The 19361-nt window shown below is 41.4% G+C and overlaps 1 protein-coding gene across 1 annotated transcript; it reads right to left on the minus strand.

The window, feature by feature from the left end:
* Positions 1 to 15682: 15682 nt before the first annotated feature.
* Positions 15683 to 18719, minus strand: LOC147858743 (pentatricopeptide repeat-containing protein At4g19191, mitochondrial-like). The gene is made up of 2 exons (XM_087326365.1): positions 15802 to 18719; positions 15683 to 15742 (listed from the first exon to the last, which is right to left on the minus strand). Exons 1-2 carry the CDS (start codon positions 18717 to 18719, stop codon positions 15697 to 15699), a joined length of 2964 nt encoding a protein of 987 aa, XP_087182491.1. The 3' UTR covers positions 15683 to 15696.
* Between the last annotated feature and the right edge of the window lie 642 nt (positions 18720 to 19361).

Here is a 19361-nt window from a genome sequence, read left to right on the forward strand (position 1 = left end):
TGTTCAAGTATTATGGTTTTCAAATGTTATTATTCCGTGTAAAGTACGCATGGTGTATTGCTCGATTTATGCAAACCTTAAAAGTTTGGCTAAAGGTGCGAAGACATCAATGGAAAAGGATATGAGTAAGAAGTTACTACATGAGCATCGTGAGGCACAATCGTTAGAACAAAAGAAGGCGATGCATCATAGAGAGAAGTGTTTGAAGAGGCCCGAACAATACATGTGCTTAATGATCGATGGCATGGACTAGAAGAAGATGTGATTGCCGCATATGCGGAGGCTCCCCAAAGACCTCAATGATGAGTGCCTTGTTCAAATGCACTTGGTGCGATTCTTGGCTTATAATAGGTCAGTTGGACCTCACGTCTTCATTGCACACCCCAATGTTCACAATGACTGTTACGGGCTTGACCATATAATATCCCGTGGTGAGAATTTACCGTAGTATTCTATACACGTGGATAAGTGTGAGGGTTAAACGAGAGTGTAAAGAAGGGGAGGATTACTTTTAATCCTCGGGATTGAGACAACCCATTAGGTCAAGTGTGAACTTGCCTAGGGGCCTTGGGTATCGCTATAAATAAGAGGCCTAGCTACCCTCATTTGATCATCTTTTGACTACATCGAGACTCTGCTCTTGTGGTGGGTCAACTGTTGTAGCGAGCGCGCCAGCACCAGGTACGACTCGACGCCACGGCGGTGGTATGGGACGCCGATCAAGGCTCGAGTCCGTCTCGATCCCTTCGCTTGGGGGTGGTCGGGTGGATCAACACCCTTCTTTCTCTTTCTCCTTTCTATCTATCATTAGTTTATCCTTATCTTAAGCTTACTTTAGTACCTAGATCTCTAATATTTGGTATCAGAGCTATGTACTAATGTTTCTTTGTTTCTCTTTTGTCTTTTGATTGATGGTGATCGATCGATGTACGGTCGGCCTTGATCCAGACAACGATCAACAAAGAACTTCAGTAACTCTTTCCGTAATTTTTTTTTTCTATTCTCTCTTCTCCCATCTAATCATGTGTTTAGTTTATATGTCATTTTTTTTCATTAAGTCAATGATGTTGTAGTGGTCTTTAATTGATTATCTAAAACGTTTACATATGTGCACGAGGTCAATACCTTGTTTGACATATAAATAATATGTGATGAGTGTCGTATGCGTACGAGGTTAATACCTCAATTACGTATTACGTTTATGAACATATGTTACGTTTGCGTATGAGTTTAATACCTTGATTTGTTGTAAATGATATGTGTTTGGTCTTGTATGCGTAAGAGGTCAATACCTCAATTTCGTATTACGATGATCTCTTATTTGTGGATGTTTCGTGTGCGTAGAGGTATATACCTCGATTATGTATCTCGATCACATCATTTGTGGCTATTTAATATAATGATATGTTTAATATAGGCATATGTGGTCACGTATATACGTATTTGATCATATATATGTGATAAGTAAACATATGTGTATATTAGTTATTACGTGATTATATCGAAAGTTGTACTTGTCGGGAAAAGGATGTTGGTGGCCGTCCTCACATTTTTGTGAGAATGGCGTTGTCACCATCCCTTTTTCAACAATTTTTTATTGTTGACAACCTCGTTGATGACCTCGATTTCGTTACGTAAAGAAACGCCTATAGCCATAATGATGTTGAGTACGTAGGGCTTGACCCACTTCAAGTGAGGTCGCTCCAATGACACACGTATCCAACATCCCTCCCTCGTTACATGGATACGATGCCACCATGAGCTCGTTCTTACGAGAGGCATTCGTAATGACGTGACCATGTGATGGGCCACGTGGGCCTAATACGAAACAAGGGCTCATTTGGCTTGACCATTAGGTTGCACTTTGGCGTATGCCATCGTAATTACGAGACTTGAGGTTAGGTAACGTACCAACATAGTTTTGGTAAATGAGGGCGAAATAAGGACCCTTGACATATATGTTCTTTTAAACGAAACATATATGATCAAATGCCTCGCATATCTCTTATACGCATCAAACATTAAGCATTCGAGAAGAGCAACTTACTTGGTTGGCTCAAGTATTTAATGTATTTGTTCTCTAGGTCTCGAGTTCAAATATGACCAAGACCATACAACATCCTTGATACACGTGACTATAACACATGTTTAGACTTAAGGTCTAAGTGCACTTCGGGGTCCTCGTAATAGGACTTAAAGAGCCGAAACCACATATGTGGGCAAAGAAACATAGTTTATTGTTAACATTTTTTTTCGTGCATAAACTACTCATGACGCGAACATACATGGTTGAGCCTCGGGGAGCCATCATGAAAAAATCAATATAGAGATCAGGGAAAGACATTAAATTGTCACCCCCATGGTTTTTAAAACACCTTTGTGTTACCATAGTAACCTGATCTTGAACCTCATCTCATACGTCTAGAGGGGTATTGACGTGAGATCATGATATCGATTAATGTTTGCCCATGATATGTTTACATCACGACATGATGTTATGACTATCTCTCTGACCTTATCCTATTTCTTTTCCAGAAATAATCTTTAATGGTTCAAATTAACGACCCGATGTCATCCGCTCAAGCGGAAGGAACTCAAGGGAATCCTCCTGGACAAATGTCCATTGAGATGTATTTGGCACAAATAACCCAATACCTTAGTTTCACCGCTCAACAGATGACCGAACTTCGGCAATCTCAGAGTGCTCTTGAGGCATGTGTCATTAGTCTACAACATGAGACTAATAGACCTGATGAGCGACAAGGTGAACCATCATTTGTCCTTAAGCCATTTACGGGAGACAAAAAGGAAAGAACCGAAGAAGCAATCTGCACATGGCTGGGACGATGGGAGTCTCATTTTGAGCTCTATCCCACGCCAAATAGTACAAAGATTGCATATGTCGTTCGAGAACTTGGGGGTAAGGCCGCCGCCTGGTGGTGTGGGCTCTGTACTATGGGAAAATTGCCCGATACCTGGACAGATTTTGTCATGGTTTTTAAGGGCCAATTTCTGCAACCTCCCTCTCGAACCGAGGCAGCACAAGCTTTAATGAACCTCTCTAGCAGGAAATTTTCCTCGCTAGAAGACTATGTTCACCATGCTAGAACCCAAATCCAAAATTCGGGTCTAGAAGGGGACAATTGGTTGATAACTTGTTTTGTCAATGGCATCCCCAATTCGAACTATCACTGGATAGTGCACGATAAGGATCCAAAATCCTTCGAAGAGGCCGTTAAAATAGTTCTTCGCTATCAACGCACTTCGAAGAAGGACCACAATAAACCCAACGAAGCGCTAGGGACTAAGCAGTCGCAATTTGTTGGGAAATGCAAGACACCCAACGAATTCATGGATCGCGATTGTAAGCGACAACATCCTTTTTGCGTATTCTGCAAAAAGAAGGGTCATACAAAAGATCAATGTCGAAAGCTCCAACGGAAAGAGCATGACAACAAAGCTAAAGTTGCAGACCATAAAGGTCAGATTCCTAATGTCCTTCAGGTCTATACACATCATTTAAGTAATTGTCAATGTTCTTTCCCTCACTATGTATTGGGTCCCAATGATTTACTACGTGCAAACGGGTATATCAATGGATCTCCCGTACAATTTTTATTTGATTCGGGAAGCTCACACAATTTTGTGAATGATCGTTTGGTTCAGATATGGGGAATCCAACCCACCGTAGGTGATCACACCTACACGGTGCACTTGGCTGATGGAAGAGTACAATACATCAACAGGGCGATTCATTCATTAGGAATTTCTATTGATACTTATATAGAGGAAGTAGACTTCCACGTAATGAATCTTTGTACCACCGATGTAATAATGGGTTATCCCTAGTTTTATAATAAAAACTCTTCTTTATCTATTGATTGGGTTCATCATTCAATTACATTTGTACTGAACGATTGTACTCATTTTATTCAATGTGTAAAAAAACAATCCCTCTCGATTGTTTCCTCGTGTCCATCAATATCCGAGTTGTCTTGTTCTACTCTATTTTATTGTGTACTTGATCCGGACATTCACATTTATAATATCGATAATGTCTCAGTTCAATTAACATATTTTGAACAACAACAACTTGATGAAATCTTAAATGATTTTCGTGATGTTTTTCCGAGTGAACTACCAGATGGCTTACCTCCTAAACGTAATATAGACCATCATATAGATATTGTACCTGGTGTTGCACCAATAAGTATACCTCCTTATCGCTTAAGTCGATCCGAAGAGGATGAGGTATCTAAACAACTCAAGGACTATTTACGAATGGGTTATATACGTTATAGTAAATCTGCATGGGGTGCACCAGTTCTCTTGGTTAAAAAGAAAGTGGGCACATGGCGTATGTGTATTAATTACCGACGCTTGAATAAAGTGACGATCAAGAATTCGTATCCATTGCCCCGGGCTGACGATCTAATTGACCGTCTCCAGGGAGCTCGGTATTTTATGAAACTTGATCTCCGTACTGGCTACCATCAAATACGTATAAGTGAGGACGATGTTCCTAAAACGGCATTTCGTACGCGCTATGGCCATTATGAGTTTTTTGTTATGCCTTTTGGTTTGACCAATGCTTCGGCTACTTTTCAACAAGAAATGAATGACATTTTCCGAGAACAACTTGGAAAATTTGTCGTTATTTTCTTGGATGATATTTTAGTTTATCGCCATACATTACAAGAACATGCTAAACATGTCCGCTTTGTTTTACAAACATTGCGTGACAAACAGTTTTATGCGAAGATCTCAAAATGTGAGTTCTTCAAGAAATCAATTACTTATCTAGGACATCTCATAACCGAACGAGGAGTTGAAATTGATCCTTCTCGCATTGAGAAAATCAAGCTTTGGCCCACTCTTCGGAATATTTGAGAAGTTCGATCATTCCTTGGTTTCGTCGGGTTTTTGCGAAAGTCTCTTTGTAATTACTCCCAATTGACGACGCCGTTTACTGATCTTTTAAAAGGTCAAACGCGTAAGTCTACAAAACCTATTGTGTGGAATGCTACACTAGACCTCACCTTTAAGGAACTCAAGGACCTGGTTTGCAAGGCTCCTTCACTTCTTTTACCTGATCCTTCAAAACCTTTTGAGGTTGAAACCGATGCAAGCGATTATGCTATAGGTGTTGTCTTGTATCAAGATGGTAAACCAATAGCATTCGAGAGTAACAAACTTGATTCTGCTCAATGTCGATATACCGTTCAAGAAAAGGAATTATTTGCAGTTATACATGCGCTCAAAACATGGCGCCATTATCTTTATGGAAATCGCTTTGTGGTAACTATGGACCACGAGTCCTTGAAATATTTTTGTGACCAACAAGACCTGAAAGGTCGTAAGGCACGATGGGCTGATCTCATCCAGGACTTTGATTTTTCCATACGATATCGTAAAGGTTTCATGAACACTATCGCTGATGCACTAAGTCGCATCCGTGAAGTTAACATGCTTAGCTTCACTGAAATAACATCAGATCTTTATGATCACCTTCGAGGAAAGTATCCTGATGACAATTATTTTGCAAAATACTGGGCAAGAGTTGAGTCTGGAACAAATACCACCACATCCTCGAAGGAATACTTCCACATTGCTAACGGTTTGCTCTACCGTAATGGGAAGGTTTGTGTTCCAGATTTACCCGAGGTCAAAAAGATGATTCTTTTTTAATGCCATGATGCACCCTCAGCAGGGCACCCTAGAATACATCGTACTCTCATTCTCATCTCCACTCAATTTTATTGGCCTAAGATGTGTCTTGACATACATAGCTATGTGACTAAATGTCACCAGTGTCAGGTTAACAAAGCCGAGCGACTTAAAGCCGCAGGACTTTTACATCCCTTGGACATTCCCAATAATAAGTGGGAAAGTATACCCATGGATTTTATTATTAGCCTTCCTCGCACCCAAAAAGGTCATGATGCCATCTGGGTTGTCGTTGATCGACTAACTAAAATGGCCAGATTTATTGCTACTAAAACCACGATAACAACTCCTGAATTGGCTTACCAATTCGTTGACGAATTATTTCGTTTTTATGGATTACCGATGGATATCGTGAGTGATCGAGATCCAAAGTTTACTAGTGACTTCTGGACGCAAGTCTTTAAGAAGTTAGAAACTACGTTGAGCATGAGCTCCACGGATCATACTCAATCCGATGGACAGACAAAACGAGTAAATCAAATTATTGAGGACATGCTTCGAGCATACGTTGGTGCAAAACCAACAAAATGGGAACGTTATTTCCCAATTTTGGAGTTTGCTTATAACAGCTCCAAGCATACGTCGACGGGATATAGTCCTTTTATGTTGATGTATGGTTTTCAGCCACGAGCCCCGATTGATGTTAATATAAATCATGATGAGTTGCGAAGTACGCAAAACTTTCTTCGGGATATGCAAGATATGTTGCATATTGCAGGAGATAATATAAAAACTGCTCAAGATAGAGCGCGTTTTTATGCCAACCATCATAGGCAACCTCGTGTATTCAACCCTGGACAAAAGGTATTTTTACGTGTACCTCACAATTCTAAGACATTGTCTACAAGTAAGTGCGCTAAGTTAGCCCCACGGTTTTGTGGACCTTTTACAGTCCTCAAACGCATTGGGTCATCAGCCTATCGTCTCGCTCTTCCCGATGGTGTCGGAATTCATCCAGTCTTTCATGTGAGTCGTCTAAAAGAACTTCTAGGTTCTGGCGACAATAAAGTTACAACTAAAACTCTGGTTACTTCTGAAGAATTATCTTCTAAACCACATGTACCAGAAAGAATTCTCGATGTTAAAACAAAAAAATTACGTACTAAAGAAATCCGAGAATTTAAAATAAAATGGATGGATAAATCAATAAAAGATGCCACATGGGAACGCGAAAATACTCTTAGAACTAACTTCCCTAACTTTCAATTGCAAGAGTGCAATGTTTTAAAGAGGGGGAGTATGTTACGGGCATGACCATATAATATCCCGTGGTGAGAATTTACCGTAGTATTCTATACACGTGGATAAGTGTGAGGGTTAAATGAGAGTGTAAAGAAGGGGAGGATTACTTTTAATCCTCGGGATTGAGATAACCCATTAGGTCAAGTGTGAACTTGCCTAGGGGCCTTGGGTATCGCTATAAATAAGAGGCCTAGCTACCCTCATTTGATCATCTTTTGACTACATCGAGACTCTGCTCTTGTGGTGGGTCAACTCTTGTAGCGAGGGCGCCAGCACCAGGTACGACTCGACGCCACGGCGGTGGTATGGGACGCCGATCGAGGCTCGAGTCCGTCTCGATCCCTTCGCTCGGGGGTGGTCGGGTGGATCGGCACCCTTCTTTCTCTTTCTCCTTTCTATCTATCATTAGTTTATCCTTATCTTAAGCTTACTTTAGTACCTAGATCTCTAATAATGACCCTAACCTAACAGTTACAATGATTCACCAAGTTTTGATGTCTTGGGGCCAACTGTTCCCCCCTGTTCTATACATTCAATTGGACAATACTACTAGAGAGAACAAAAATTCAATTGTGTTTGGCTATCTAAGTATGTTGGTCATCCAAGGATTGTTTAGAAAAGTGAAATTCAATTTTCTTTTGGTTGGCCACACACATGATCATATAGATCAAATGTTTAGCACATTCTCCAGAAAGTTGTCTCGGCATGATGCTTTCACATTACCTAAACTATTTGATGTCATTTGTGATGCATACACGCCACGACCAAAAGTGTTTCACTTGAAGGAGGCATATGAGTTTAAGAGATATATATCAGATGGGGGTGTTGGGAATGTTAAAGTGCTCACCCAGTTAAAGAATATAAGCTTCAATCACATTTTTATGATAAAGAAAAATGAAATAAGTGGTTCTACGCTTTTGTATGCCAAACAATATTCATCTTCTACAAAATGGGAACCTAAAGGCGCCAGTTCTTACTTTGTATGTCGAGTACAATAGTCCATGGTGCTAAACAAATGCCAATTGAGAAGAAAGGAAAAAAACACTTATGGCTCCAAGCCTTAACAGAAAAAAGAAAGCATATTGAGGCCGTTGTCGTGGAGTTTCACATGCGTGTGTCGCTCGAACGGGACCACTGAGGCCTTGGACCGGGGAAACAAAAGTAGTGAGGAAGTGGGAGATTAAGACAAAGACATGGGAAATATAGATAAGTTTTGATATAAATTAGGGTTTTTGTTTTTATTTTTTTACAATTGTTAGGCTTGACACCACGATTTTAGTGGTTATTAAAATAATCGGTTATGAATCAACCAAAGGGGCTAAAATAAACCGGCAAAAACGAATCTAGTGGGTTCCGAGTCTGACTACTTCCGACGGCTATGTTGCCTTGATTCGGAGTAGTCCTCGTGCCAGTACAACCTCCCTTCAGCAATCGGCCACCGAGTTGACCTCCACTGAGATGCCAAAGAAGCCATTGTAGAATGAATCCTAACCCTAAAATATCTTGAGTATGAAGTAGAATACTAGAAGCAAAATTCTCAAACCCTAAAATCCTAATTCCTCTAATATGTTGAGGAGAAAAGAAGAAGCTCTCAAACCCTAACCCTAGAAGGAAAAGAAGAAAGAAAAAGGGATAAGGAGAAAGGGAGGCTACAAAACCTTAACCCCCGAGAAGAAGACTAGAAGAAGATGATACCCTAGTGGTACACCCCTACGGCAAAATGAGCGACCCCATAATAGGCCCTATTCCTCCCCGCTTATAGAGGAAAGAGACGCCTATTTTAACGTTACATGCTTTTTTTTCTATTACCTTTATCGCAAAAAACAAGGGGAACAAAATGTTCCTAGATTTTGGCTAAGGGAGACTCGAACTCTACACCTTTCAACATATAATTATTATTATTATTATTGTACATGACTTCAAGCAATGCATGTGGAACCTCGCTTTTTCTCACAGTGGACACGCCACACCACGACATCGACAATTGAAGACTAGGAGGAGCCAACTCTTCAGGCTGAGTGTCGATGGTTGAAGAGTCGACTACAAAAAAGTCTGTGAGAGTCGATTGGGTGAATTGACAGAAAGGAGATCCAGGTCAAACACACGACTGACTAGTCGGGCTGACTGGACGGTCGATGACCAGGCCGACTAGTCGGACTGATTGGACAATCGACACTAGAGTCGACTGATGGCTACTTATTATTCTAGATAATACTAGTAATGATGGTAGTAGGGGCTACATTTGTAAATAGCCAATACTGTGTATTTAAGTATAAATACACCTAGGGCAAACAATGTATGTGGATGATACGTTGTAGTACAGAAAGTAGCGCGGGTGTAGAAGTGGTGTAGCTAAGCACGTGAGTGTGAGAGTAAAGAATCGATGGTGATTCTTGTGCAGCGGAATAGATGTGCGCTATGTGCATATATGTGTGAGAGGAAAAGAGAGGAGAGAAAAGGGTGTATATTTCACAAGTAGAATAAGATTTACAAAATGTAGCATAACATGGAGTCACAACCGACTTAGTATGAAGTGTGAGGAGGGCGCTTTATATATAGTCACCCTCTCTCTTCATTAACTAACTACAACAACCATTCTCTCTCTTGGGGAATGTGAAGACTCATTGTCATGGGGAATATGTAACTCATTAGTTATGTGTCATAGAATATGATTCTATGACACGTAGTTAATGTGTAGAGAGTAGTGGTGTGACTCTTGACCTTTGAGTAATCATAGATTCTCAAAAGGTGTGTTCACATGTTGCACTATGTTGAGCTTGATTCTCAACACGCCCCCTCAAGCTCAACTCAGGTCGGTTCCTTTCAATTGATGTCCGCTTCGACTGGTATCCGGTTCGGCTCGTACCCGGTTAGGACGGTATCCGGTTCTCGCTTGTACTCCCCCTCAAGCTTGGCAAATCTGGGATCGTCAATCCAAGGTTTGACATAAATTGCCGAAGCTTGTTGGCTCCTAGGGCCTTGGTGAAGTGGTCAGTTGTCTGAAGATTCGTGTTGATATGTAGAAGATCGACATCTCCGGCCTGAACACGCTCTCGAATGAAGTGGTAGTGCACTTCAATATGCTTTGTGCTTGCGTGGAACACCGGGTTCCGAGCCAGATATATACTGCTCATGTTGTCGTAGTAAATGGGAGTCGGATCCTTGATGGGAATGCCTAGATCCTTCAAAATCCTCTTGAGCCATACAGCTTCACATGCAGCTACGGTTGCGCCCCTATATTCGGCCTCCGTACTTGAAAGTGCGATAGTAGGCGGCTTCTTACTACTCCAAGATATTGCTCTGCTACTGAGCGAGAAGACAAATCCGGAGGTCGATCGTCGATCAGTTCTGTAGCCGGCCCAATCGGCATCCGTGTACCCTGCGAGTCGAATTGGTGTGGCTGATCCATTATGTCGTTCACGTATTGTAATACCCGCTTAGTGCAATCGAAATGGATATCTCGCAGAGTTTGCATGAATTGGCTAACGAGGCCGCGCACGTATCGTAATACCCGCTTAGCGCAATCGAAATGGATATCTTACAGAGTTTGCATGAATTGGCTAACGAGGCCACTCACGTATCGTAATACCCGCTTAGCGCAATCGAAATGGATATCTCACAAAGTTTGCATGAATTGGCTAAGGAGGCCGACCGGATGGTTGAGGTTGGGTCGAGTAATCGTGAGATAGATGAGGCTCCCGATCAGTTGTCGATATTGAGTCGGCTCGCACTCGTCTATGGCGGAGACCGCATCCAGTTTGAGGTTTCGATCGAGAGGGGTTGCCACAGATTTGCATTCTGTCATCCCGAACTTGTATAATAAGTTGAGAATGTAGTGTCGTTGAGAGATCATAATGCTAGTCGGAATCCGAATTATTTGGATGCCTAGGAAGTAATGAGTTCCTTCAAGTCCGTCATTTCGAATTTGTTGGAGAGGAGGGATTTCACCTTGTTGATGTCGACTAAACTTTCTCCTCCAGTGACTAGATCATCCACATATAGGATGATGACAATCGAGCTTCTAGGGTCGTTCTGTATATAGAGGGAGTTGTCGGATTTCAACATTCGACAACCGATTTGATGAAGATATTGTGTAATCTTCGAATGCCAAGCACGCGGTGCTTGCTTGAGGCCGTAGAGTGGCTTCTTGAGTCGGCACACGGCTTTCAGATGAGTATGCGATTCGAAGCCGAGTGGTTATACCATGTATACCTCCTCTTCTAATTCCCCTTGAAGAAAGGCGTTCTTTACGTCCATCTGATGGAGGTGCCACCCTTTTGTTGCCGCAAGCGAACAGTCGTCATCTTTGCCACCGGGTCAAAGGTTTCCTCATAGTTGACTCCGTGTGTTTGTGCATATCCTTTCACTATGAGTTGAGCTTTGTAGCGGTTGATGGAGCCGTTGGCATTATGCTTCACCTTGTAGATCCATCTATAACCGATCGCCTTCTTATGCGGTGAATGGGAAACAATATCCATGTTTCGTTCTTGCAAAGTGCCCACATTTCCTCGTTCATTGCTTCAACCCATCGCGGGTCCTTCACGGCTTCGGAAAAGGTTTCCGGCTCCCATACTGTCGCGACCTTCATCATAAAGGCGTAATGGTACACCATATAATCGTTCTAGCCGAATCGGCTTACATGGTTCTTTTCACAGGTGGATCGGTGGAGGTTTTCGTTTGCAGATACTAAGGCTTTCTTCGCTCCATTTGTCCGGATGTCAAGGCCTTCAAACTCAATATCGAGGGAGTGAGTCGATTCATTGCAGTCGAAGTGATCGTCTTCATACTCCGGCATTTTCGCCTTCCCTTTGTCCAGCTTCGGACTCAGACGAGATGTGCTTTGATCGCACAGAGGCTCTTGTGGCCCACTAAGCCTTGTCATAATTGGGCTTTCTTCGAACATGCGCGTGAGCTGATCTTCGGCTTCTATCTCTATTTCGGTGGATTCTGGGTTGAGCGGAATCGGAGTCGAAGTTGTCTCTGGTGCGTACCAAGATGCGGAGTCGTCAAAAATTACGTCTCGACTTACTCGAGATTTTCAAGTTGAGGGGTAATAGCACTTGTACCCCTTTCTCCAGTGAGTATCCTATGAGGATACATTTCTCCGACTTCAGGTCGAGATTTGGTCGCTTTTCATCGGGGATGTGCACATACATTGTAATACAAAGAATATTATTTCTTTAATAATTTATTATTTCACTTAGGAAATCCATGTATATTCTAGATTTCTCTGGAAAATTCTAGAAATGTCAAGAGTATTCCTAAGCCACTATAAAAAGAGGCACATGGCATTATTGAGAACCAAATTGGTTCAACAGCAGTCTTAAGCCTCCTAACTATTCCTGTATATTCTCTTCATATAATATATATATCTTTTGTTATCATCATTCTCTCTCTCTCTCTCTCTCTCTCTCTCTCTCTCTCTCTCTCTCTCTCTCTCTCTCTCTCTCTCTCTCTCTCTCTCTCTCTCTCTCTCTCTCTCTCTCTCTCTCTCTCTCCTTCTCCCGAGAGTTCTACACCCCTCTTAGTACTAATCCTCATCTTTTAGTACTAATTCCCTCTGTTTTAGTACTATTCCTGACAAGTTCGGAGTTGGGCTAGCTGCACTTGAGCCCTCATCTTATATCACACCACGCCTTCCACATGGATGCATTGAATCCATCCTCCAATTAGCATGAGGACCTTGGTTTGAGATCCATGTTTAGAATCCATTCCACATGAGGGGCCAATTAGCCCTTGTTTGTGGCTTTAAGTAACTGAAGCGTAGTCTCGGTTGCATTTTCTAATAAACATCCCTTGGTTAGAGTCCTCCCACCACAAATTTGGCGAGTAGTACTTTGGACTGTGAGAGGGGATCAATCAGACCCATCCCTCCTCTCGACTTGGGTGATGTGAGAACATACCACACCACCTTGGCCCGAGCTACATGATTTTCCTTACCATACCAAATGTAATTGCATACCAATCATTGAATCTGATGTATACTTCCTTTGGAGATTATCCAACATGATAGGTAGTACCAAGCTGTTGCAAGTAATGCCTGATTCACCACTATGATGTGTCCTGCCCGTGAGAGTTTTTTCGAGCTCCAATGTATCAACTTTTGTTGAATGGAGTGAATAATTGTGTGCAATCATCATCTCATGAGAAATGTTGAAGTCAATTTGGAAGCCCAAATACCTAGTGCTCGCTCCTTGGTTGATCCACGTGAAACTAGGATGTGGGTGTCAGGTTGGATGTGATTCATCAACGAGCCATATTGCATAGGATTTATGATAGTTGATCATGGTGTTTGATATCTCACAAAACAAGGATAGTCCACTTTCTAACTTCTTTAGATTCTCCACATTCCCTTGCATGTAGACTATGGTATCATCCACAAATTCTATATCCATGAGGCATTGGTGAGAGTGTGACACAGGAAGACCACGTAGGCTTTGATGCCACAAGTTGAGAAACCTAGAGAGTGCTTCTACGTATAATAGAAATAGGGATGGAGCAAGCAAGCATCCCTATTGCACAGAGCGTGATATTTGGAAGAAGGGGCCCCTTTCACCCGTTATTGATACGCAATTGTTGGCATTTCTATAGAGGGTTGCAATGCCTTTAGTCCATGACTATTGGAAGCCAAGTTTCCCCATTGCGTTTTCTAGAAAATTTCAGCACACCCTGTCATATGCTTTCTCAAAATCTAGACGCACCACATCTACCTTGTTGTTGGTACGTTTGGCAAGGGCTATTGCTTCCCAAAACGAGAAAAGGTTGTCCACGATGCCCTAATTTTTAACAAAACTTGTTTGGGAGCACTAAATGAGTTGAGGGAGAAGGGGTGTTAGGTGGCGTGCTTGTAGACAATATTGAGAAGATTTATGGGCCGAGGCCCGAGACTTACGGATGTCATTGGCATTCCCATCACCTTTGGGAATGAGATGTATCATCCCTTGTCCAAATTCCTTCGGCATATTGCCAAATGTGATGATATCCTCATATGCTTGGAGGGTTCTTCTTTAATAATATCCCAAAGGTTAGACTTGAAAAAGTGAGGAGTTAGGCCATCAATTCCGAGGCAACTATCTGCATCCAATTCAGAGATAGCCTCCCATATTTCGATGATCGATAGGGAACGAGCAAGCTATGTATTCATTTCAATCATGCTTTCTGGAGTATTCTTTGGAGGATAATATCTTATGTCATGTCCTCCCCTGTGGCTAGTCAATCTTCGGTAAGTAGGCATCTATAATAAGTTGTGGCTATGTTTCTCATTTCTCTGCCATCCTCTCGGTTGAGGTTGCGCATCACCGTTCTAGCATGCCTTGGCCCTTTGGATCGGAAGATTCCTTCGTGGTTTTGTCCCCTACTTGAATCCATCGAGCCATGCTTCCATGAAATTGCACGTCATAGATTGCCTTTTCTACCATGAGGAGTTCTTGCTTGGCCATGGCAAGCTATCCTGCAATCTAACTACATGATATGGGTATCTCTGTTGGAGTTGTTGTAGGGTTATTAGTCCCTGCTTGGCTCTCTATCTCTTTTCCTGAGCGTCCTTGCTTCTAGTCTTGATGATCTCGTGTAATAAATTTGAGGCTCTTGTTAGTTTAGATAACACTTTCTTAGATGATGATGAGTCATTGTCATGCAATGACCATTGGGTGGCGAGTTGTTCCTTCACCTCTATAACCGTGTAAATAGTGTGAGGGATTTGAGGCTGAAATGAACTCCACATTTGGCGAATCTGAAAATAGCCAATTATCGGAGAGTGGTCGGGGAATGTTGTTCCTGGATCTATGCAACACTAGCCTCCGTTCACTTCGAGTGCTTGCCCCACATAGATGTGGTTGATGCAAGAGAGGGTGGATCCACTATTCCTCCCATCTGATTGGGTGAATAAAAGAGAATCACTTTTGCGTTAGAAATTAGCTAAATGCCAAATATCACGCAGGTTAAGGTGACGGGTTGTTTTCTTTGTTAAAAAGTCTCTATTGAATGGTTGATTTGTCTATTAGCAACAATTTGTTGAAGGGTCGAAAGGACTACAAGCTATTCATCCAAGGGTCATGTATCAACAATGTAGGAAAAGGTTGTATTGGCGATCCATTCAATAGGGACCATGAATCCCCACTTTCTTCACAACCTGTTAGTAGTAGAGGAAACAAAAAGTAAAAAAAGACAAGCTTGTAATTAACCCTAGGGGTATTTGGGCAATATTTAATACTTACTCTTACTCTTATGGTTTTTTTTCTAACCCAAAGGGTACTTTGGGGCTATATATATATATATGAAAATTATTGCATATTAATAATCCTGACATATAGACGCAAGAGTATGCAAGGTATACATAGAAGTGATGAATATCAATCCCTATGTGTACATGTGTACCTCTAGAGTTACATGATCAACCTCCTTGGCCAATTCATGTGAGCACCAATCAATTTTCATGCTAAGAGGAAGGAGGATGTGTGTCAACCAAAGAATGGAAAATTCTTAACACTAGAGGAAGGTCCTCTCCATGAAACTATAGGTGTGCATGTCCATCATACACACAATGGCCCTTGAACGCAACCTATAACCTTAAAGATCCATATATTTAGTTGTATCACCTTTCATCAATGGTGTTGTTTTCAACCCTAGGGTTGCATGAAAAGTTATTTGTAGCACCACAATCTGAGCAAAGTCTTTAGTGTACATTATCTTTAACTAAAATGCTAAAATGTACATTATTTTGTGAATCTATACAGAATAAATTGTTGGTTGGTTAGAATGTTTTAAAGTCTCACTGAAGTAAATAAAATTGTTTTCCCTATTGTATATAGCTACATCCATATTTTAGATTACTAATGTACACAACAGACTTTTTCTCCATTAATCACCTCTGTCTGACAGAATAAGTCATACAAACATTGATTTGGTGGCACAATATTACAAACCAAATGTGGCATTGATGCATCATCCATCTTGGAACTCTTCATTTCACATTCACCATCTTCCACAGCAATCGCTGCATAGATATTAGACATCCATACGTATAAAGTTGTTCTATCAGGATGCAATTGCATTGCATGATCAAAAGCCCATCTTCCAAGCTCGGCATTGCTATGTGTACGACATGAACCCAACAAGCGTAACCAAATTGACAGATCTACACGTGTTTGAATCCTCCCCAAGAGATCTTCCACTTGTTTGAAGTTCCCAGCACGGCCAAGGAGATCAACCATAACCGCATGGTGGTTCACTTCCGGAGTCAAGCTATGATCTCGATGCATACATACAAGGTATTCAATACCTGTAAAAATATCTCCACCATGACTACAAGCTGAAAGAAGGGAAAGGAATGTGACCCCATTTGGATCAATACTGGTTTCCCGCATCTTCTCTAGACACTCTGAATTCTTCCCGTGACGGGCACAACCACTAAGGTATGCATTCCATGATACCAAATCCGGGTCAAGAAGTCCATCAAATACTTCTTGACAATCTCCCATACTTCCAGAACTTCCATATGCATGAATTAGTGTGTTTGCGATCATCAAGTTTACTTCATATCCAGTTGACACAATGCCAAAATGAAGTTGCCTACATATTTCTAAACAGCTTGTGTCACCACAAGCTTGCAATGCAGAGACAAAGGCAGAAGGTGAGAATGACACACCATACTTATGCATCCTTTCATATATATGTAATGCACACTCTCCATTGCCTTGATCAACAAATGCGGAAAGGACCAAATTCCAAGCAGAACAACCATATTCGGGTGAATCATTGAGCACTTCAAGTGCCTTTGCAAGGCTACCACTCTTAATGTACATATTCACAAGGGTATTATAAACAAATGCACCTAAAATAAGGCCCCTCTGCAGTGCATCAGCATGCAGTGCTTCACCTATTTCTAGTGATGCTGACTTTATCAATTGTCCCTCAATAATAGCCTCCTCATCCTGTGCAAATCTACCACATGCCTGCAACAGGATAATGTACGTTAAATCATCAGGAACCACATTCTCTGCTACTATATGTTGGTATAGCTGTAAAGATTTCACAGGTTGTCCTTGCTCGACAAAAGAAGAAAGCATCGCATTCCACGATACCACATTCCTCAGTGATAACCCATTAAGCACTTGTTGTGCTTCCATGAGCTTTCCACATTTCCCATACATGCTAATGAGGCTATTACTAACATGTGAATGAAAAGTATAACCCTTCCTGCGAGCATAACTATGTAATGCATGACCAATATCAGCAGCCACTATGGAGGTCAAGCATTCTTGTGAGTTGATACATTCATGTGTTTCTGCAAGAGTACCACATGCTTGAAGCGCTATAACCAGTGCATACTGATCCATATTTACACCTTCTTCTTGCATTTGCCTATAACAAAGCAGAGCTTTACATCCAAGACCCTTTTCAACATACGCTAATAGCATCGCACTCCAGGCAACAACATCACGCTCAATCAATTCAAGAAAACTGTTTTCGGCTTCTTCTACCATTCCACACTTCCCGTACAAATTCACCAACGTGCTAACAACAAATGCATCCTCACTGAATCCCTTTCTTTCAACATCAGCATGTAAAGCAAGCCCAATATCTTGAGCTATCAGTTTAGTCCTTTTCGCACCTATGACAACATCTTCTTCTTCCACTAGGTTGCTACATGCTTGAAGCGATATCGCAAAAGTGTGCCCATCTGGACTTACATTCTCTTCATACATCAATTTGTGTAGCATCAAGGCCATTCGTCCTTGTCCATGCTCCACATGCGCTAGAAGGATAGTGTTCCATGTGATTATATTACAACGTGACAAAATATAGAACACATTCTTTGCTTCGCCAAGGATACTGTGCTTACCATACATCATCACAAGTGTATTCCCAATGTGAGGGTGCGAATCTAGATTCTTTTTCCTAACATCTGAATGCAACGCTCGGCCAATGCATAGAGAAGCCTCAAAATTCAATTCAAAATCTTCTTCCATTTCTTTATAGAAAAACAAATCTTTCTTACCTTTGTTAGGAGAAATAATGCTACATGCTTGAAGGGATGCCATGTATGTTAGCTCATTGGGCTTCTCCCCTTCCTCTTGCATTTGTCTGTAGAGCAACAATGCTTTCGCACCTAGGTTATGGTCAACATAAACTGAAAGCATTGCATTCCATGACACCACATTTCGAGAGGACAAATCACGAAATACGCTCTCAGTTTCAGCTATATTTCCACACTTGCCATACATGCTGATAAGGGTGCTACCCACATAAATATCGGAAATGATCCCTTTTTCAATCGAATCGCAATGAAGTTTCCGCACTTCTTGGCAATCTCTTAAATTTCCACAAGCTTTTAAGAGGCTTACAAATACATATCCATCAGGTTCGAATCCACACTCACGCATATAGGTATGCATTCGGAGTGCTTCAAGGTTGTGACCATAATCGACATACCCCGATATAATAGATCTCCAAGAAATGACACTTTGAGTTGGCAAACAATACAGTGTATGGAGGGCATATTCAAGTGAACCACATTGTGAAAGATGGCAAAGCAAAGAAGTATCCAGCTTGTGTAGATTTTCCGACCGAGCCAAGGTAGAGTCTACCCAAGAGGGTTTGTAAGGACTGTTGAGCCACAAGGGTTGCTTGGTAGATCTATGGCGGAAATCAGGGTATGCTGGGGATTTCTTCGTATGCCGATAGTCGAGCCACTCTGCAGGGGTTGTGAAGAGGCTCTCCCAGAGCTTACTCTGCCTCTCTCCACGCATGATTTCTTTAGCTAAGTGTACACACCCTACTAACAATAGGCAACGGTTCGAGAGTGTCAAAACTGAACCATTTAAACATTTTGAAACTTGAACTGAACCGAACCACGAAACCATTTAAACCCGAAACCGTTTAAACCGAACAGTTACAAAAAAATTCAAATCGTTAAACCGTTAAAACCGCGAATAATGTTAAACATTGTTGGAGAGAAACATGAGGATCAATAATAGCCATTGCCCTCCCCCACATCTGGTTAGGTATGTCGTGCATGGAGCCTCACATGCAAACATCATAATGTTTAAAATTTTTGAAACTTGAACTGAACCGAACCACAAAACCATTTAAACCTGAAACCGTTTAAACCGAATAGTTACAAAAAAATTCAAATCGTTAAACTGTTAAAACCGCGAATAATGTTAAACATTGTTGGAGAGAAACATGAGGATCAATAATAGCCATTGCCCTCCCCCTCATCTGGTTAGGTATGTCGTGCATGGAGCCTCACATGCAAACATCATAATGTTAAACATTTAAAATTTTTGAAACTTGAACTGAACCGAACCACGAAACCATTTAAACCCGAAACCGTTTAAACCGAATAGTTACAAAAAATTCAAATCATTAAACCGTTAAAACCACGAATA

Source organism: Azolla caroliniana, unplaced genomic scaffold, assembly GCF_043228905.1.
Source record: "Azolla caroliniana isolate FFs.n. ecotype wild unplaced genomic scaffold, voAzoCaro1.0.p SCAF_10, whole genome shotgun sequence".
NCBI classification, from domain to species: domain Eukaryota; kingdom Viridiplantae; phylum Streptophyta; class Polypodiopsida; order Salviniales; family Salviniaceae; genus Azolla; species Azolla caroliniana.

What these genes read in the sequence shown, in the direction of transcription:
- LOC147858743 (XM_087326365.1), bottom strand. Translation starts at nt 18,719, where the DNA reads ATGCGTGGAGAGAGGCAGAGTAAGCTCTGGGAGAGCCTCTTCACAACC. An exon ending in AAAGTCTGTTGTGTACATTA is followed by an intron (nt 15,743 to 15,801) that starts GTAATCTAAAAT and finishes TATTTACTTCAG; the next exon opens with TGAGACTTTAAAACATTCTA.